We start from the raw sequence: 17,902 nt of genomic DNA, 5'->3' as shown, positions 1-17,902 counted from the left end.
TAAGTTAAGACAGTGCTATGCAAATTGGAGACCCTATGTTAAAAACATTCACAAATTGCCACCAACTTCTTTGGGCTCAAGCTTATCTAAGTTGGGCTGACGCAAAATGTGCTATGGTCTGACAAATCTACCTTTTAAATTGTTTAAAGAATTAATGGACTATTTCATTAATAGAATTATAAATTTAGGTGTATTTGCTTATAAATATGACTGACAAAACTATTTCTGTGATAATGGCACAAATGCTGTACCTATGTTAGACAGAGATAAGACATGGAAAAAAAGCATTATTGTTAAAAATATACTTGACAACAAGAGGATTGCAACACATTATACAATAACGCACACAGACACACAAACTAGGTCACCACCCACTACAAGTGTTTAAACCTAATTCCAAAAAAGTTGGGACAGTATGTGAAGCTTATATAATAATAGAAATCTGTTATATATAAACATATATGGGCTACACGGGCTTGGGAGTACCTCAGAAAACCATTGTCACTTAACGCAGTTTGCTGCTGCATCAAAAAAATGCAACCTAAAACTCTATTACACAGTTGGCTTTTTTGACCAGAGCAGTGATGTTTGGGGTCCAGATGAAGTCTTTGTGATATGGATTCCCAAAACTTTAAAGCTGGAAACCCTCTCCACTTTTTCTACTTTGATGTTTACAGGGGAGAGGCTCACCCATTGTCTCCTAAAATCTATGATGAGTTTCTTAGTCTTATCCCCATTTGAGATCAAGCCTATCACTGTTGTGTCTGGCATTGAGGGTCAATCTTAAGGAGAAATGGGGGCCAAGTTTGACCTTGGTGGCTGAAGAGGAAGTCTTTGATTCACAAGCATAGGGAATATCTGAAACCAAGGTTAAGTTTGATGACCAGTCTGCTGGGGGTGATGGTGTTAAATCCAGAGGTGTAGTCAATAAAGACCATCCTGAAATATGTTCCCTGCTGTTCCAGATGGTTCAGTTCTGTAAGCATTCTAAAGCTGGTCCAGGGTTGCAGGGAGGATGGCTTTAAAATGGTTAAGACCAATCTTTTGTAGAATTTAATAATACAGTAGATGTAAGTCCCACAGGCTTATAATCATTAAGACAGCTGTTGTTGGCCTGCTTAGGCCACGGAAATAATGACTTCATAAAGGCAGGAAAAGTAGCCAGGGACAAGGACGTGTTGAAGATTTTACTAAAGACCTCACCAGTTGGTAGGTACACTCTCTGGGATACAATGAGCACACTCTCTGGGATACAATGAGGTCCTGCGGCCTTTTTGACATTCACAGATTTGAGGATTCGACTCATGTGCTGCATTTGTACATCAAAAGCGTGCACATTGGTAGCTGGTGTGGGTGTGGGTATAGCAGCAGTGTCCATCCCTTGTGTCTCAAAGCAGGCAAAGAAACTATTTAGATCCTCTGTCAGTGAGGGGCTGTTATTAGTTTGTAGCTTTTAGCCACCCTAATGCCTAGCTTCAGATGTCTTGCAGTACTGTACAGTTGTCTGTCTCCAGATCTGAAAGCTAAGTTTTATCCTTGGTTTTCTGTTTGGCAAAACCTGAATGTGTCTCTTGATGGTGACATTGTTAACACAGGTTCAGATGTAAAAGAGAACTGTTACAGTGTCGTGGTTAAAGACTCCAATAATGATAAAAACCCCATCTGGGTAGTTCTGTTTTTTGTTTTAAAGCCGTTATCATGTAGCCTAGTGCTAGATTAGAATTAGCATCTGGTGGTATATACACAGCTGTAACAACTACAAAAAAGAATCCTTACGGCAGATAAAGGTCTACGTTTCAGCAATCTGGAAGGCAGTGTAAAATCTGATATTTACATAGATGCACAAACCACCTTCATTTCTGTTTCTCAGGTGGATTAAGAGGCTTGATAATTCAACAGCTGCATCATGGATTCCTGGATTAAGCCAAGTTTCTGTTATTATCATCACACAGGTTTTCCGTATGGATGTTTGAGATGACAAACTTAGTCTCAGCTCATCCATCTTGATGAATAGCAACCTATAAACTAGTGTCCCAACCTTTTTGGAATTAGGCTTGTAAAATGTAAGATCTAGAGGGCTAGAGATCTATGCCAAGCATTTACTAAATCTTCACCTGGTCAGTTCTGCTGGGCAGAGAGTGCACTTTGATCATTTCCTTGTAGCGAAAGCTCATCAGCTCCTGCTGCTGTGTGCGTTTTTTCTAAACAGAGCGAATTAAAATGCATTCCAAATACTAAATTACCTTACCTAAATAAAATGACCAATGTTGTTATTACCAAAGCTGACATTTACTAGTTTTTCAGAATGTACCTGTCTCCATGCAGGAGCTGAGGTAGAAGCCTCAGACACAACTGGAGGTTCAGAAAGGTGAGAAGCAGATGTAATCTGCTCCAGATTTGGCATGGAACCACTCTGGCATAGGCATGGCAAATTAAACGGACAAAATCGGTTAGCAATGCTGAGGATTTAAAAGGTACAAATGATCAAAAATGGTGAAAGCTAGTCTTCGCTGTTAAGTTTACCCTCCCACACACCATCAAATACATGACAGTAGGTCAATTGGCTACTCTAAATTGGTGTTAGTGAGTGAAAGAGTGGAAAAGAGTGTGTGATGCCTTATAATGGAAAAACGACCTGTTTAAGATGTAATACTACCCTAGTTGTGGTGCTTTGGAACCACCACAACCCTGATCAGGTTGAAAAGGCAGAATGTCAATAAACAATTGAATATACTGAGCTCTGTGGTGAATTTAGTGCATTTGAGATGGCATTGTTCATGCTTCAGATCTGTGCTTGTCTATGCTTAGATCCCTGATGTATGTTTGACTTGGTTTTAATTTGTTCTGTGGACAGAATTTACCATACTGATAGACCTCAAAATGAATGTGGCTATTTATCCTTATAAAGTACTAAACTGCTGATTTTTACATAGCTGCTGACTTTGAAGAAACTAATCATCGTCAGGGTCATGGCGAGTCCTGTTTTCCTGAAATCACTGGGCGCAATGCTGTAACACACCCTGCACAGGACACCTCGACCATTCCCCTTCAGAAAGTCAGTCATGTCTGTATATACCCAGCCGGCTGGTAGCACCGCAGGGCAGTTGTAGCCTAGCGGTTAAGGTATTGGACTAGTAATCGAAAGATCGCTGGTTTAAGCCCCACCACTGCCAGGTTGCCACTGTTGGGTTCTTGAGCAAGGCCTGTAACCTTCAATTGCTTAGATAATGTACTGTCACAGTACTGTAAGTCTCTGTTAAATGCCAAAAATGTAAATGCTGGCGATTTGAACCATGCATCCAAGCAGTTGCGGGCTAGCGCAATTTACCGCTGCGCCACCTCAGCGCCTTACCTTACAGATAGGTTCATTTATTTAAATTGTGTTTTTTTGTTGTTGAGTTACCCATTTATTTATTATCAGCAATTTAAGTAGCTGAATCAAACCAAATAAAATATAAAGAAATGTATCTGGGTCATTGCTGATATTTAGCTATACAATCAGCTACAGCCACAGAACATGCACAGTAAACATGCAAACACATACCTGTCTTCGTACTGCAGCGGCTGAAGTTGAGGGTGCATTTTCTTCAAACTTGGCCTGTAGCTGGGACGCCATTGACTTGACTCGGCTTTGGCTACTGCCAAAAAGGGATGCTGTGCTTGTGTCAGACTCAGGAGACAGCGGTGGTGTTTGCTGTTCTTGCTGATCTGGCGAAACATCCTCCTATTGTGGTGATAATTTGTAAGAACTTAATGATCTACGTTAAAAGTCATGAGTTTTAGCTGAGACTTAAGCAGTGAAAAGAACTTACTTCTTCCGGCTGGCCTGATTGGCTTGTTCGCCTTCTTTTTCCAACTCCATCATCATCCTTCTCTTTCTTCTCCTGACATATATAATGTATAGTTAAACTACACTGTATGGCCAAAAGTATGTGGACACCTGACAACCCCTCTTTGGGACAGCGGTAGCTCAATGGTTAATGTACTGGACTAATAATCAGAAGGTTGCAAGTTCAAGCCTCACTACTTCAAAATTAATTCATAATTCAGGTGTTCAGTGGGGATAAGCTCACAGGCCACTTGAGTTCCTAAACATGAAACTAGTCAACCATGTCTTCACGGACCTTGCTTTGTGCACAGGGGCACAGTTATGCTGGTTAGATGCATATCAGTCATTTTATACATCAATCAGCCATAACATTAAAACCACCTCCTTGTTTCTACACACACTGTCAATTTTATCAGCTCCATCTACCATATAAAAGCACTTTGAAATTCTACAATTACTGGCTGTAGTCCATCTGTTTCTCTACATGCTTTTTAACCTCCTTTCACCCTGTTCTTCAGTGGTCAGGACCCCCACAAGACCACTACAGAGTAGGTATTATTTAGGTGGTAGATCATTCTCAGCACTGCAGTGTCACTGACATGGTGGTGGTGTGTTAGTGTGTGTTGTGCTGGTATGAATGGATAAGACACAGCAGCGCTGATGGAGTTTTTAAAGACCTTACTGTCACTGCTGGACTGAGAATAGTCCACCAACCAAAAATATTCAGCCAACAGCGCCCCGTGGGGTCTAGAAGGTCTAGAAGATGACCAACTCAAACAGCAGCAATAGATGAGCGATCGTCTCTGACTTTACATCTACATGGTAGTGTCTAATACAGTGGACAGTGAGTGGACACGGTATTTAAAAACTCCATCAGCGCTGCTGTGTCTGATCCACTCATACCAGCACAACACACACTAAGACACCATCACCATGTCAGTGTCACTGCAGTACTGAGAATGATCCACCACCTAAATAATACCTGCTCTGTGGTGGTCCTGTGGGGGTCCTGACCATTGAAGAACAGGGTGAAGGCAGGTTAAAAAAGTATGTAGAGAAACAGATGGACTACAGTCAGTAATTGTAGAACTACAAAGTGCTTCTATATGGTAAGTGGAGCTGATAAAATGGACAGTGAGTGTAAAAACAAGGAGGTGGTTTTAATGTTATGGCTGATCAGTGAATACTTGTTAGCATGTGCTATAATATCTGAAATCAATAATTAGAACGATTGACTAGATACTTTTGGCCATATAATATTATATGTGACTGGACATTTAATTTTGGGTGTATTTGTGCATGTAAGTAGACTACCTTAGTGTTGCGTTTGCGTGACATATTCTGTCCCAGCCTGTTAAGCAAACTCATTGGAGACTTGGTGCTGGCAACCAGAGCAGCTCTCTCTTCAGGACTTAGACTTTCTGAGAAAAAAAAGGAAATGCAGTCCACTTTAAATGCATTAGTTCCATGTCTTAATGTATTCAGATAAAAGCATATACTCTAATATTTCATTGGGCCACCTCTATCTTTACTGGTTACTAAGAATAAATAAATAAATAAATAAATAAATAAATAAATAAAGGAAATGTATTACATAGGGATAACACCAAATACAGCTTTTCAAAATGTCCTTAGCGGTCTTAGCAGGCACATCAATCATGCATGAATGCTGGCTTAACATACAAAGGGTGTCCTCATAATAGGAAGCTGGTAAACAAAACTGCATTGCAAAGACTTTGATGATGTGAATGTACTGTACATATCAACATACTGTATGTAAGTTTTCTAAGCAGACATAAAACAATTGTTATCCTCACCACTAGGTGGTACTGTGTCTTTGAAAAGGTCATGAAGTTGACTGAGGTACATGACCATGCAGAGGGAGTCACTCTCCTCCAGCTCACTCATCTCCTGGCCTGTCATGATTGGTGAGATGCCCAGCTCCTGTTCAGCTATGTCCAAAGCAAGCTGGTTATTCAGCTCAGCCTCAGTCTCATCCAGAGAGTCAAAATCACTACAAGAGCCCAGTCAGAAAAAAAATATACTCACAGATTAATAAAAACAGGTCTTTGCCAACAAGACATTGCTGATGAGCAACACACAGATGTTTAAACTCACATGAGGTCAGGCCTGTATCTGTGAATGAGAGCACAAAGGGCCAGACCACTTCTCCAGGACATAGTGAGGTCAGTCACACATACACCCCTGTAGTCTTTGGTCTGCTCCTGACACCAGCCTAGCAGTTTACTCGAACGAGTTGTGGAGTCTAAATGCACATGCAAGCACACACACATACACCCACACGCACACAGCAATCATCTAAGTTGAGACTGATCACATACACAGGGAGGCTGCTAGTATGGGAGCTACACAGCAACATGGGTCATATCCTTGCCCTAGGTTGCTGTCTGTAAAAAGTGTTGCATGTTCTCCCTATCATAATTTTCCACTCAGAACTCTTGTTTCCTTAAACCTCCCAAAACATGTAGAAGGTAAACTAGCTGCTCTAAATTACCCTTATGTGAGTCACTATACTACACTGACCAGTATCAGTGTAGTGCAATGTTGTTTTGGAGGGGGCTGGAAGTGGGTATGATTCCCGGTGGAACTGGACCTGCTGCAACCCTGACCAGTATAAAGTGAAAAGAAATACTAATCAATCATTTTCGTTGTTATTATTTTTTACCATTTTATTTATGCACATCAATCATGACCCCCTTTTCTCCCAATTTAGCATAGCTTCCACTGTCTTCCACTGCTGGGGACCCCAGTCGCATTCAAGGAGGGTATATTTGGCTGACACACGCTCCATTCGATGCGTGTGCAGTCCGCCAACCCCTTCTTATCTGCCCATATTTTGGTGAATTCGTGTAAGGCCACTCTCGCACATGGAGAGTTACACACTGATCTTCCTGTCCCTCCACTTCTGTACAGGTGCCTAACCATGGTCCTTACACAACATCAAAGACCCTGACTTCTTTTTAGATGATGTTCTTTTCCCACCCAGACTAATGGCCAATTTTTTCTGCTGCAGGCACTGCCAATTGTGCCTCCTAGGGGCGCCCAGATGACAGGTAGAAGAGCTAAGACTCGAATCTGGAGACTATAGAATCCCAGCACTGGTGTGCTAGCGGAATATACACCGCCTGTTTTGTTTATTTTGTCTTATGAGGGGTTCTAACTTTGCCATGCCCTGCTAATTTTTAAAACACAAACATATTACAACCAAGCTTAAGTATAAACATAAAAATAAAAAGTGTAAAGCCATGTTCACCTTTGTGTGGAAGCTTTGATGCTGGAGACAGGCCTGTGACCATTCCCAAAACCGGCCCTTCATCTGTGTCTATGAGATGCCACACCTATGTGAGACCATTGTTATATTTAATACAATGAAACAAATTGGACATGAAATGATTATGGACACATGAAGACAGGTGACAAAAAAGTTATTAAATAAGTCTACAAACATGCAGATTATTCCAGACAGGTAAACTGCATATGGTGTATGATGGGGTATGTATAAAATGCTAAGCAGACCCAGTGCACGTAGGGTATGCATCAAGTGAACTATTAAAGTCTGAATGTTTGACCCCCTTCTGATCTGTTGGCTCTGTTGTTTTGTACAGATCCTAATTAAAAAGAATTTGATCAATATGTTATCCACCATCATCACTCACATCGTCACAGTTTCAGAGACTGTATCTATGCCAAATATTAAAGAAGTGGCTTGAGCAGCTTGACACTATGTTTTTTTTCTTTTAATTTGACACCCACCTGAGCAGCATTAATAATCTGTGTGCTGAGATTGGGGTAGCGGGTGGCAGGGTCCAGGCTATACTGGCTGTAGTTCTTACTGACATTCTCTGGTGTGGTCTGAGGCAGTAACCGATACACACTCTCCCTAAAAGTTAAACAAATAATTAATTAAAAAGACAGAAAGCTGTATGCCTAATAAATTACTCTAGAAGGTTAAAGGCCAGTTTTTACCTCTCAGCCAGCACCTCTAAAGGGGCAGTGCCCAGTCCCCAGCTGCGAACCATCCATGCTGTGTCCATAGCAGCCAGAAAACCCCGGGCAATTCCTGTCCCCATTGGCCAGAAGGGCTAAAGAAGAAATATTGGAGGGTTTTTTAAATAATAATTTCGTAATACATATGCTATTTACTTATACATTTTGGGTCAGTTGGGGCATTTTTTAGTGCAAGTGCAATAAATATTATAATGTGCAAAAAAATATATATATATATTATTATTATCAACCTTAGTGTTTATTTGCAGATTTCTGGCTTCTGCAATATTAGTATATTAATATCAAAAGGCAAATATTGTAATACTGATCAGTAAGCAATATATTGTGCAGTAAACAGTACATTTGAATTTCTTGAATTCTTCTTTTTTAGATTTTCTTTGGATAGACTTGACTTAATATTGGTCCTGTAAACCAACTTAGTGTGGACTTAAGATTATTTATACCACTTTATACCGATTAATTTGTCCCTCTCACCTCCAGCAGACTGTCCCCTACAAGAGCAACCAGCAGCCCATGACCTCGTCGCTGACGTACAAGGGCCGCATTCTCAGATGCGTACATGCAGGTGAAATCAAACATAGCAACATCTGGCTGCCCATAGTGGTTCATGGCAAAGTCTAGCGTTGGGAGTTGGTGGTTGGTGGAGAAGTCTGCAGCCTCTCGTGCGTATAACAGCAGTGCGTTCTGGTCCACATTGCTGCGGGAGAGCAAGAGCTCTGTGTCTGCATAGTCCTGCAGGAAAGCGAATACCTAAGTTGGGACACACATAGCTGACACAAACACTCTCATTCACACACAAACTGTTAGATGAGAACTCACACGCAGTATGACTCCTTTTTTCAGCAGACTCTGTTTCTTAGCTGTCATGACAAAGTAATGGGTGTCATCCTTGTAATAGACAATGTTCTCCAGGTCAATACCTGAACGAGATACATAATAACAGAAAGCACAGCCATTAAAAAGCACTAATAAATCTAGTGTGGAGTTACACTCAGTAGCCCTATTTAGAAAATAGCATTTTTTATAAATTATATCTGTAGGACAAAATCGGCACGTCTGATAAATAATAATAAAAACTCTGCGACCAAAAAGCTATGCATTGTTAGGTAAGATCTTCATGAAGACAGTCTGAAAATAGTGATGTGATCTAAAGCAGCAGTTCTTTGTGTTCAAAAAAATGTTTGGGACTCCCTTGACACAGTTTATGATATTATCCTTACACTTTCAGCAAGAATGACAAAAGGTATTGTGTTTTTGCTCATAGGAAATTCAATAAATCCATAATAAACATATATTATCTTAATATTTTAGTTGATGTAGTGGGTTTACTTCTGGTAAACTAACAGTAGGAGCTACTTCAGCAGGATCTGCATTAACAACTGAATCAGAATCTTCATAGTCGCCGACTGTTGACCTGTGCACTTTTGTGGTGGGCAAATCAAATATGTGTCCATTCTCAAATACCCAACATAGGCTATAAATAGTTTAATATAAATCTATATTACACAAGAAATCTCCCATATGCCAACAGCCTACTGATTTTTTTTTCTGCCCCATCACGTGTGATTCTTTTTTTAGTCTCAATAAAGTCCAACAGGACCCCTCCCTAAGCACAATGAGGCCCTGTAGGGGGCCTTTGCCCCATGGTTGATAACCACTGATCTAAAGCATAAAGCATCTAAATGTTTTACAGGCAAGACTTCTATGAAAACATCTTTTCCTGCAGTCACTAAAACCATTAACATGAAAAATAATCAATTCTCATTTTACTTAACAGCTAATTTTGACCTTAGCTGTCTGTAGCTTTGATTACATTACTGAACTGTGAATACAGGTTTGAATACATACAGTATGTAAAAACTAAACTTGATTTGTTGCGGTGGTTAAAACTTTTTGTCAAGACAACAGACAAGATCTTCCTGTAATACAGTAAGCATGCTTTCAGCCAGCTGGGTGCTTATACAGACACACAAATGGCTGTGTCTGTGAAAGGTGGGACAGGGGCTGAACAGGCTTTCTTTATTACTGCTGCAATTACGACCTCTGCTGGTGCATCGATGGCACCTGCACAGTCAGACAGGGGATAATGACTCTGTGCACAAAACGGACCCCTGTTTGATCTCGCCTTGTGTAGGTGTTGGTACTGCACACATGTAGAAGGGGCTGTGTGACAGTTGCAACCCTCCATGGTTAGGAGTGGAGGTCTGCAGCAGTAGAGGCAAATTATGATCTGGTAATTGGATATGTCTAGATTTGGAGCAAATTGGGACAATAGATATACAAAAAACCCAGCTAGCATAGATGTGACTAAAATTATTAGTATCCATCTAAATAAAGCAAGATTTTGGTCATGGGGGAAATGGACAAAACCACAAAGTCTGACTGTCTGGACTGGACACAAAGAAGCCTTTTATTAGTTTATTATTAAATAATTCCAGTTCTTCTGTCCACCAACCAAACACATACAGAAGGCGGATCAAAATGTGCCCTAAATTTGCTACTAGAAGTGAATGCATGGGTGTATGGTGCCCTGCGATAAATTAGTGCCCTAGATTAGAGTGCTTCTTGTCTTGTTTCCAGTGTATCAAGGTGGCACAAGACCACCCAGAAAAAATAATAACAATACATTTATTTGCAATCTACATTTTACAGATACAGTAATAAATACAATAAGTTTAATACATAAAGAGCTGAACAATACCCGTGTCACTACGAAGCTCCTGGAAGAACCTCTGGTTAAAGATGAAGGCCACCCCACTGATCTCTTCAACTTTGGCTTCTGCTGTGGTATTACGGTTGATGAAATTTGCTGTGATGGCAATGGCCAACTTCCCACGAAACTCTTTTCTGCGAAACCCTGTTAAATAAACAGCATGAGAAAGTAATTCCATTACTAATTAAAGGCTGGTGCAAATGGGTGCTAAATATCTACAGTACATTTGTTCACATTTATACCAGGTGAACAGTAAGCAGTAAGAGAAACACAAACAGAATTAAACAGTAACCAAAAAAATTGAGGAACTACGCTTTTGGCTTTGGGTTGAGAAACAGCTGAATTTGCGCAAAATGTGTTTTGTCATACAGCCGTGAACAGATTTGAACATACTTAAGAACAAAGTGGTTACATCTATACAAATAAGCCCCGCTTATGCATTAGCTGTGACCACAAATACAGTCAGAAGCACAGTCTGCATGCAACATTTTGCAATATTTCTCGCAGAACTGAAATCTTCCAGTGATCCTGGCACAGTATGGCCTTTCTAATACTGCTAATATGCAGAAATTATGAATTCGAAGGTGAGAACATTTTAAATACTAAAGTGAATTGAGATTAAAACATTTTTGCTAAAATATATTAGTCATTATTGTATCTGTATGTGTCGCTGAGGCTGCATTTATGTAAAATGAAAGGAAGGCTAGGTGTCCTTAGAAATAAGTGACAAAGACTTCAATTTGTTTTATATAATGACAGATTTCAAGCAAGGCCAAAGAAGCTTATTACAGCCAGAGGTATATACACGAATGAGCCAATACATTAGGACCACCCACCTAACAGCTCTGACCCATAAAAAACATGGACTCCTCAAGACATCTGAGAAAGACTTGTGGTACTTGATACCAGGACATTACCAGCAGTTTTTTTTTTTAAACCTCTGTATGTTCGAAGTTGGATCAGTAAACAATGTACATGTCCCCAGCCATTTTCCCTTTTTCTCCATTTAGTCTTCCACTGTTAGGAACCCTGATCGCGCCCAAGGAGAGTATATTTGCCTAATACACTTGTGGGCAGTCCATGACCACTTCTTAATTTCCCATACTTTGGTGGATTCACACATGAGGCCAGTCTCACTCACTGAGAGTCACACACTGAATTCTGCATTTACAGTCATGCGTTTCTGGTTTCTGTACAGGCACCTCGGGCTACTAACCAGAGTCCTAACACAACATTGAAGCCCCCACCCCCTTTTTAGTCCAGTCTTTTCCCACCCAGCAGACAAGTTGCCAATTGTTTCTTTTGCAGGCACTGCCAATGGTGTCTGCTATGGGGCCCAAGCCGACCATTAGCAGAGCTGAGATTCAAATCCCAACGCTGTTGGAATATCCTGCAGTTCCACCTTGGCGCCTATTCACATGATCACATTTTGAAGAAAAAAAAAACAGCCCAAAAAGGTCAGGGTTGCTGTGTGTCTGAATTATTTGGCGAAAGGCAGGAAACAAATCAAACCCACAGAGATAATTCAGCCCGGTCATTTGGCCATAACAATGTGACCATTATGAAAGTCACTCAGGTCTTTATGCTTAATCATATCTGCTAACTTGAACTATCATCAGATCAATATTTAATATATAGCTGGCCGTGACATGCAAAACTGTTATGAAATAGGCGTTGCTATGTACATTTTGTGGGATGTTTTGGCTGATCAGTGTAGTACTTTCTGACTTTTTTGGCATTTATACTTTAAGTAAGAATATTTCTGCCAACTGCTAACAAGCCAGCAACATTCAACCTTTTGTGTGTTTGTTTGTTTGTTTATTAGGATTTTAACGTCATGTTTTACACTTTGGTTATGTTCTTGACAGGAACGGTAGTTACTAATTACACAAGATTCATCAGGTCACAAGGTTATATTGAACACAGTCTTGGACAATTTCGTGTCTCCAATCACTTGCATGTCTTTGGACTGTGGGAGGAAACCGGAGCACCCGGAGGAAACCCACACGGACACGGGGAGAACATGCAAACTCCACACAGAAAGGACCCGGACCGCCCCACCTGGGGATCGAACCCAGGACCTTCTTGCTGTGAGGCAACAGAGGCTTTTTCTATTGCTTTGACAGGTGATCAACAGTTTTTACCTGGTAAGGTGTTCCTCCTGCCATCTGCTCCAACAACCACATCAAACTCTAGCTCACTCACTGGGTGAGAAGTGGGATGAACTTCAGCTCTCCAGCCAATACCTGTAGATGAAGACCCAGAGCTGATGGATCTAGTACCTTTTTTCACTGTTGTGCAAAGTAGTTACCATGGCGTTTTGTGGTGAATGGTGCACATGTAAAGTACTACTGTAATGTTTAATCATTTGATTAATAAAGATGCATATGACATATGCATATGAGTAAGTGATTTAAATTATCAAGTGTGCACTTACTTTGCTTCTCTTGTTCCTTCACAGGCTCCCTCATACTTTTGAACTCCACATTCACATGAACCTCCACCCCAAGGAGCAGGGCTACCTTTAACAGTATTAACTGCAGCTGGCGAATACCTGTACAGAAAGACAGACACGTCAGTATTAAATCTTGAAAGCAGATTTTAATAGTTAAAGTCTCAGACCAGCAGTGTAACAACAGATGCTGTATACTTACTAATATGATCTATTGAACCAGCACAGAATTTTCCATAGAACTTTTTGGCCCCAAGACCTCGCAGATCCTGGATGGTGGAGGGCCACAGATGAAGAACATTGTTGCGAGAGAAAGCATCCCTCTTTTCCACAAGTACTACCCTTGCACCCAGAAAACTTAGCTCGATAGCTGTACGTAGTCCACATGGCCCTGCACCTATTATTAAACACTGATATAACAAAAGAACAATATAAAAAGCTGTAAATAGCAATATGTTTCTTTACAGTATACTTATAGAGCCGTCATTTGCCACCAGTACAATAACTGTTTGAATGCTCTAATATGCATCATGAATGGTTTTTGGGTGGGATGCTGGATTCATGCTAAAACATGGGCATATTTTAATAAGTGTCTGTACCATAGGGTGTACCTGGAACTGTAAAATGGCACTGGACCAAACTTTTTCACAGGTGTTTTACTTAACTCCAGCTGGTTTGGGAAATATTTATTATATTCTGTGATCACTTTTTAATGTTTCACTAATGGATGTAGTGAAACACAACTTTAACAGGCTCACATTTAGAAACTGCGTGTACTTTAAATAGGGCTGGGTGGTATGACCAAAAATTTGTATCACAGTATTTTTTAAGATTCTGGCGTTACCAGTATATCACGGTATGTTTTATTTTTTGTATGACTGGGACTTTTTATATGTCTGTGGCTGATTTTACTGTCATAAATACATAAAATATAAAACATTTTCATTTTACCATGTACAGTGTATCACAAAAGTGAGTACACCCCTCACATTTCTGCAGATATTTAAGTATATCTTTTCATGGGACAACACTGACAAAATGACACTTTGACACAATGAAAAGTAGTCTGTGTGCAGCTTATATAACAGTGTCAATTTATTCTTCCCTCAAAATAACTCAATATACAGCCATTAATGTCTAAACCACCGGCAACAAAAGTGAGTACACCCCTTAGTGAAAGTTCCTGAAGTGTCAATATTTTGTGTGGCCACCATTATTTCCCAGAACTGCCTTAACTCTCCTGGGCATGGAGTTTACCAGAGCTTCACAGGTTGCCACTGGAATGCTTTTCCACTCCTCCATGACGACATCACGGAGCTGGCGGATATTTGAGACTTTGCACTCCTCCACCTTCCGCTTGAGGATGCCCCAAAGATGTTCTATTGGGTTTAGGTCTGGAGACATGCTTGGCCAGTCCATCACCTTTACCCTCAGCCTCTTCAATAAAGCAGTGGTCGTCTTAGAGGTGTGTTTGGGGTCATTATCATGCTGGAACACTGCCCTGCGACCCAGTTTCCGGAGAGAGGGGATCATGCTCTGCTTCAGTATTTCACAGTACATATTGGAGTTCATGTGTCCCTCAATGAAATGTAACTCCCCAACACCTGCTGCACCCATGCAGCCCCAGACCATGGCATTCCCACCACCATGCTTGACTGTAGGCATGACACACTTATCTTTGTACTCCTCACCTGATTGCCGCCACACATGCTTGAGACCATCTGAACCAAACAAATTAATCTTGGTCTCATCAGACCATAGGACATGGTTCCAGTAATCCATGTCCTTTGTTGACATGTCTTCAGCAAACTGTTTGTGGGCTTTCTTGTGTAGAGACTTCAGAAGAGGCTTCCTTCTGGGGTGACAGCCATGCAGACCAATTTGATGTAGTGTGCGGCGTATGGTCTGAGCACTGACAGGCTGACCCCCAACCTTTTCAATCTCTGCAGCAATGCTGACAGCACTCCTGCGCCTATCTTTCAAAGACAGCAGTTGGATGTGACGCTGAGCACGTGCACTCAGCTTCTTTGGACGACCAACGCGAGGTCTGTTCTGAGTGGACCCTGCTCTTTTAAAACGCTGGATGATCTTGGCCACTGTGCTGCAGCTCAGTTTCAGGGTGTTGGCAATCTTCTTGTAGCCTTGGCCATCTTCATGTAGCGCAACAATTCGTCTTTTAAGATCCTCAGAGAGTTCTTTGCCATGAGGTGCCAAGTTGGAACTTTCAGTGACCAGTATGAGAGAGTGTGAGAGCTGTACTACTAAATTGAACACACCTGCTCCCTATGCACACCTGAGACCTAGTAACACTAACAAATCACATGACATTTTGGAGGGAAAATGACAAGCAGTGCTCAATTTGGACATTTAGGGGTGTAGTCTCTTAGGGGTGTACTCACTTTTGTTGCCGGTGGTTTAGACATTAATGGCTGTATATTGAGTTATTTTGAGGGAAGAATAAATTGACACTGTTATATAAGCTGCACACAGACTACTTTTCATTGTGTCAAAGTGTCATTTTGTCAGTGTTGTCCCATGAAAAGATATACTTAAATATCTGCAGAAATGTGAGGGGTGTACTCACTTTTGTGATACACTGTATATAATAAAGGTTTTTGAGTACTATAAGGTCTGCTTGGCCCCACAAAATGACACAATATACTGTATAATGGAATCAGTACACGTGTAACAGGTGCAATAAATACAATGTTTATTATTAATATAATATTTAAGTATTATACAATTACCGTTAGCTCTCCCGTTAACAAATAAAACAACAATTTGCAGTCTCCCAATCACCACTAATGCAGTGCTCAGTTATACCGTTATACTGAGGTATGACTCCACTGATTGTACAACTTGATCACAGGTCTGTTGTAGTGTTTTAATCTGTGTTGGAACTAAATAAATTGAGAAAACCTCTCCCATATGATAACCTTGTTATGCTAATGCTACCTGGTTAGCAAGTGAGCTGTATCTAATCTGCACGGTGCTTCGTAGTGCTTTTCATGGCAAACAATATTATATGATTTGCTGCCTATTGAAGGTTACGGCTGTTCTAGTAACTGTACTACGGTATGGCGGTATATGAAAAGTTCATACCGTACAAGAAATCTAAGCCAGTATACCGAATGTACCGTCATACCGCCCAGCTCTAACTTCAAACATTAGTAAAAAGTCAAGAAAATGGGCTAGTGGGCTAAAAGGTTGGTTGGGTAAGCTAGAGCTAGTCATCATGATGTAATGATGGAATCACTAAGTCAGCCTTTTACAGCTTTTTACACAGAAACAGCTTTAGGGGTCATTTCATTTCAATCCAAAAGCTTCGACAAGGTGTCGACTGTTTCACCGTTCCACTAATATTGTATTCATATGTATTAATCCTTTAAACAAATTTTAGTCTTGTGTTTTCAGTTTTTCACTGTGTTCGAGTTTGTTTACTGTAGTGTTTGCACAGGCGAGGCCCCTCTGGTACACTTTCTGTCCAGCTCGTTTGTCCAGCTTAGCCCACAGAGCTTTGGCCCTCCAGTAGTTTAGTTTGGACCTCAGGGTTCTGTAGAACTGTAGTTTGCCTCCGGGCTGCAGGTTCAGCTCTGTGCAGAGTTCTTGAAACGCCCGTAGTGTTTCCCTGCATGTGGACGCCTGCACAAAACTGTCAAAGAGGGCATAGGGGTGGCACCCCTCCACCACCACCTGCCCATCCCCCATCTCATTCCACCATGCTGCCAATACACCTGAGAAAAACACACAAAAAAAGTTTTTTTTCAATGGGCAGAGAAACCAGAGTACACGAACTAAACTTTTCACAGACAGTGGTCAGAAGCAAGAATTTGACCCCAGAACCTTTCTCAAGGCTTTAGAGTTTTTTTTGCAAAATAATTAAAAATTAAAACCTACGTATAATCTAGAATTAAAATACAAAAACGTTTCAGTCTGTCAATATTTAGAACACATTAAAGAACTTAGAAGAATACATTCGCAGCTACACAGTCGAGTCACATTATTATGACCACTTCCTGCTTTCAACAGTGGCAGTGATAGCTCAGTGGTTAAGGTACTGGACTAGTAATCGGTTAAAGCCTCACCACCACCAAGTTGCCACTGTTGGGCCCCTGAGCAAGGCCCTTAACCCTCAATTGCTCAAAATTGTGTTCAGTCATAATTGTAAGTCACTTTGGATAAAAGCGTCTGCTAAATGCCGTAAATGTGTAGCTCATAAAGAAAGTCATGATTCATGAGCTGGCTTGATGGGTATACAGTGCCTTGCAAAAGTATTCAGCCCCCTTGAACTTTTCAACCTTTTGCCACATTTCAGGCTTCAAACATAACGATATGAAATTGTAATTTTTTGTGAAGAATCAACAACAAGTGGGACACAATCGTGAAGTAGAACGAAATTTATTGGATATTTTAAACTTTTTTTAAAAATAAAAAACTAAAAAGTGGGGCGTGCAATATTATTCAGCCCCTTAACTTTCAGTGCAGCAAACTCACTCCAGAAGTTCAGTGAGGATCTCTGAATGATCCAATGTTGACCTAAATGACTGATGGTGATAAATAGAATCCACCTGTGTGTAATCAAGTCTCCGTATAAATGCACCTGCTCTGTGACAGTCTCAGAGTTCTGTTTAAAGCGCAGAGAGCATCATGAAGACCAATGAACACACCAGGCAGGTCCGAGATACTGTTGTGGAGAAGTTTAAAGCCGGATTTGGATACAAAAAGATTTCCCAAGCTTTAAACATCTCAAGGAGCACTGTGCAAGCGATCATATTGAAATGGAAGGAGTATCAGACCACTGCAAATCTACCAAGACCCGGCCGTCCCTCTAAACTTTCAGCTCAAACAAGGAGAAGACTGATCAGAGATGCAGCCAAGA

The 17,902-nt window shown here is 40.8% G+C and overlaps 1 protein-coding gene across 10 annotated transcripts in view; it reads right to left on the bottom strand.

Moving 5' to 3' along the window:
• mical3b (microtubule associated monooxygenase, calponin and LIM domain containing 3b) overlaps nt 1-17,902 on the bottom strand; it is a 54,120-nt gene that overhangs the window by 29,388 nt on the left and 6,830 nt on the right. For all 10 annotated transcript variants that reach the window (XM_062994818.1, XM_062994765.1, XM_062994802.1 and 7 more), the window contains exons 2-16: nt 16,465-16,757; nt 13,226-13,433; nt 13,009-13,125; nt 12,716-12,817; nt 10,560-10,715; nt 8,678-8,778; nt 8,333-8,590; nt 7,817-7,932; nt 7,604-7,730; nt 7,104-7,188; nt 5,948-6,095; nt 5,647-5,843; nt 5,144-5,250; nt 3,813-3,884; nt 3,545-3,724 (exon numbers count right to left, since the gene is read on the bottom strand). In XM_062994818.1, coding sequence (XP_062850888.1) covers nt 3,545-3,724; nt 3,813-3,884; nt 5,144-5,250; nt 5,647-5,843; nt 5,948-6,095; nt 7,104-7,188; nt 7,604-7,730; nt 7,817-7,932; nt 8,333-8,590; nt 8,678-8,778; nt 10,560-10,715; nt 12,716-12,817; nt 13,009-13,125; nt 13,226-13,433; nt 16,465-16,731 — 2,241 coding nt within the window. In that variant the 5' untranslated portion in view covers nt 16,732-16,757. The remainder of the gene's footprint in view (nt 1-3,544; nt 3,725-3,812; nt 3,885-5,143; nt 5,251-5,646; nt 5,844-5,947; nt 6,096-7,103; nt 7,189-7,603; nt 7,731-7,816; nt 7,933-8,332; nt 8,591-8,677; nt 8,779-10,559; nt 10,716-12,715; nt 12,818-13,008; nt 13,126-13,225; nt 13,434-16,464; nt 16,758-17,902) is intronic.

The sequence above is a fragment of the Trichomycterus rosablanca genome, chromosome 1 (assembly GCF_030014385.1).
Source record: "Trichomycterus rosablanca isolate fTriRos1 chromosome 1, fTriRos1.hap1, whole genome shotgun sequence".
Taxonomy (NCBI): Eukaryota; Metazoa; Chordata; class Actinopteri; order Siluriformes; family Trichomycteridae; genus Trichomycterus; species Trichomycterus rosablanca.
This window is presented reverse-complemented; position numbering and strand designations above follow the sequence as displayed.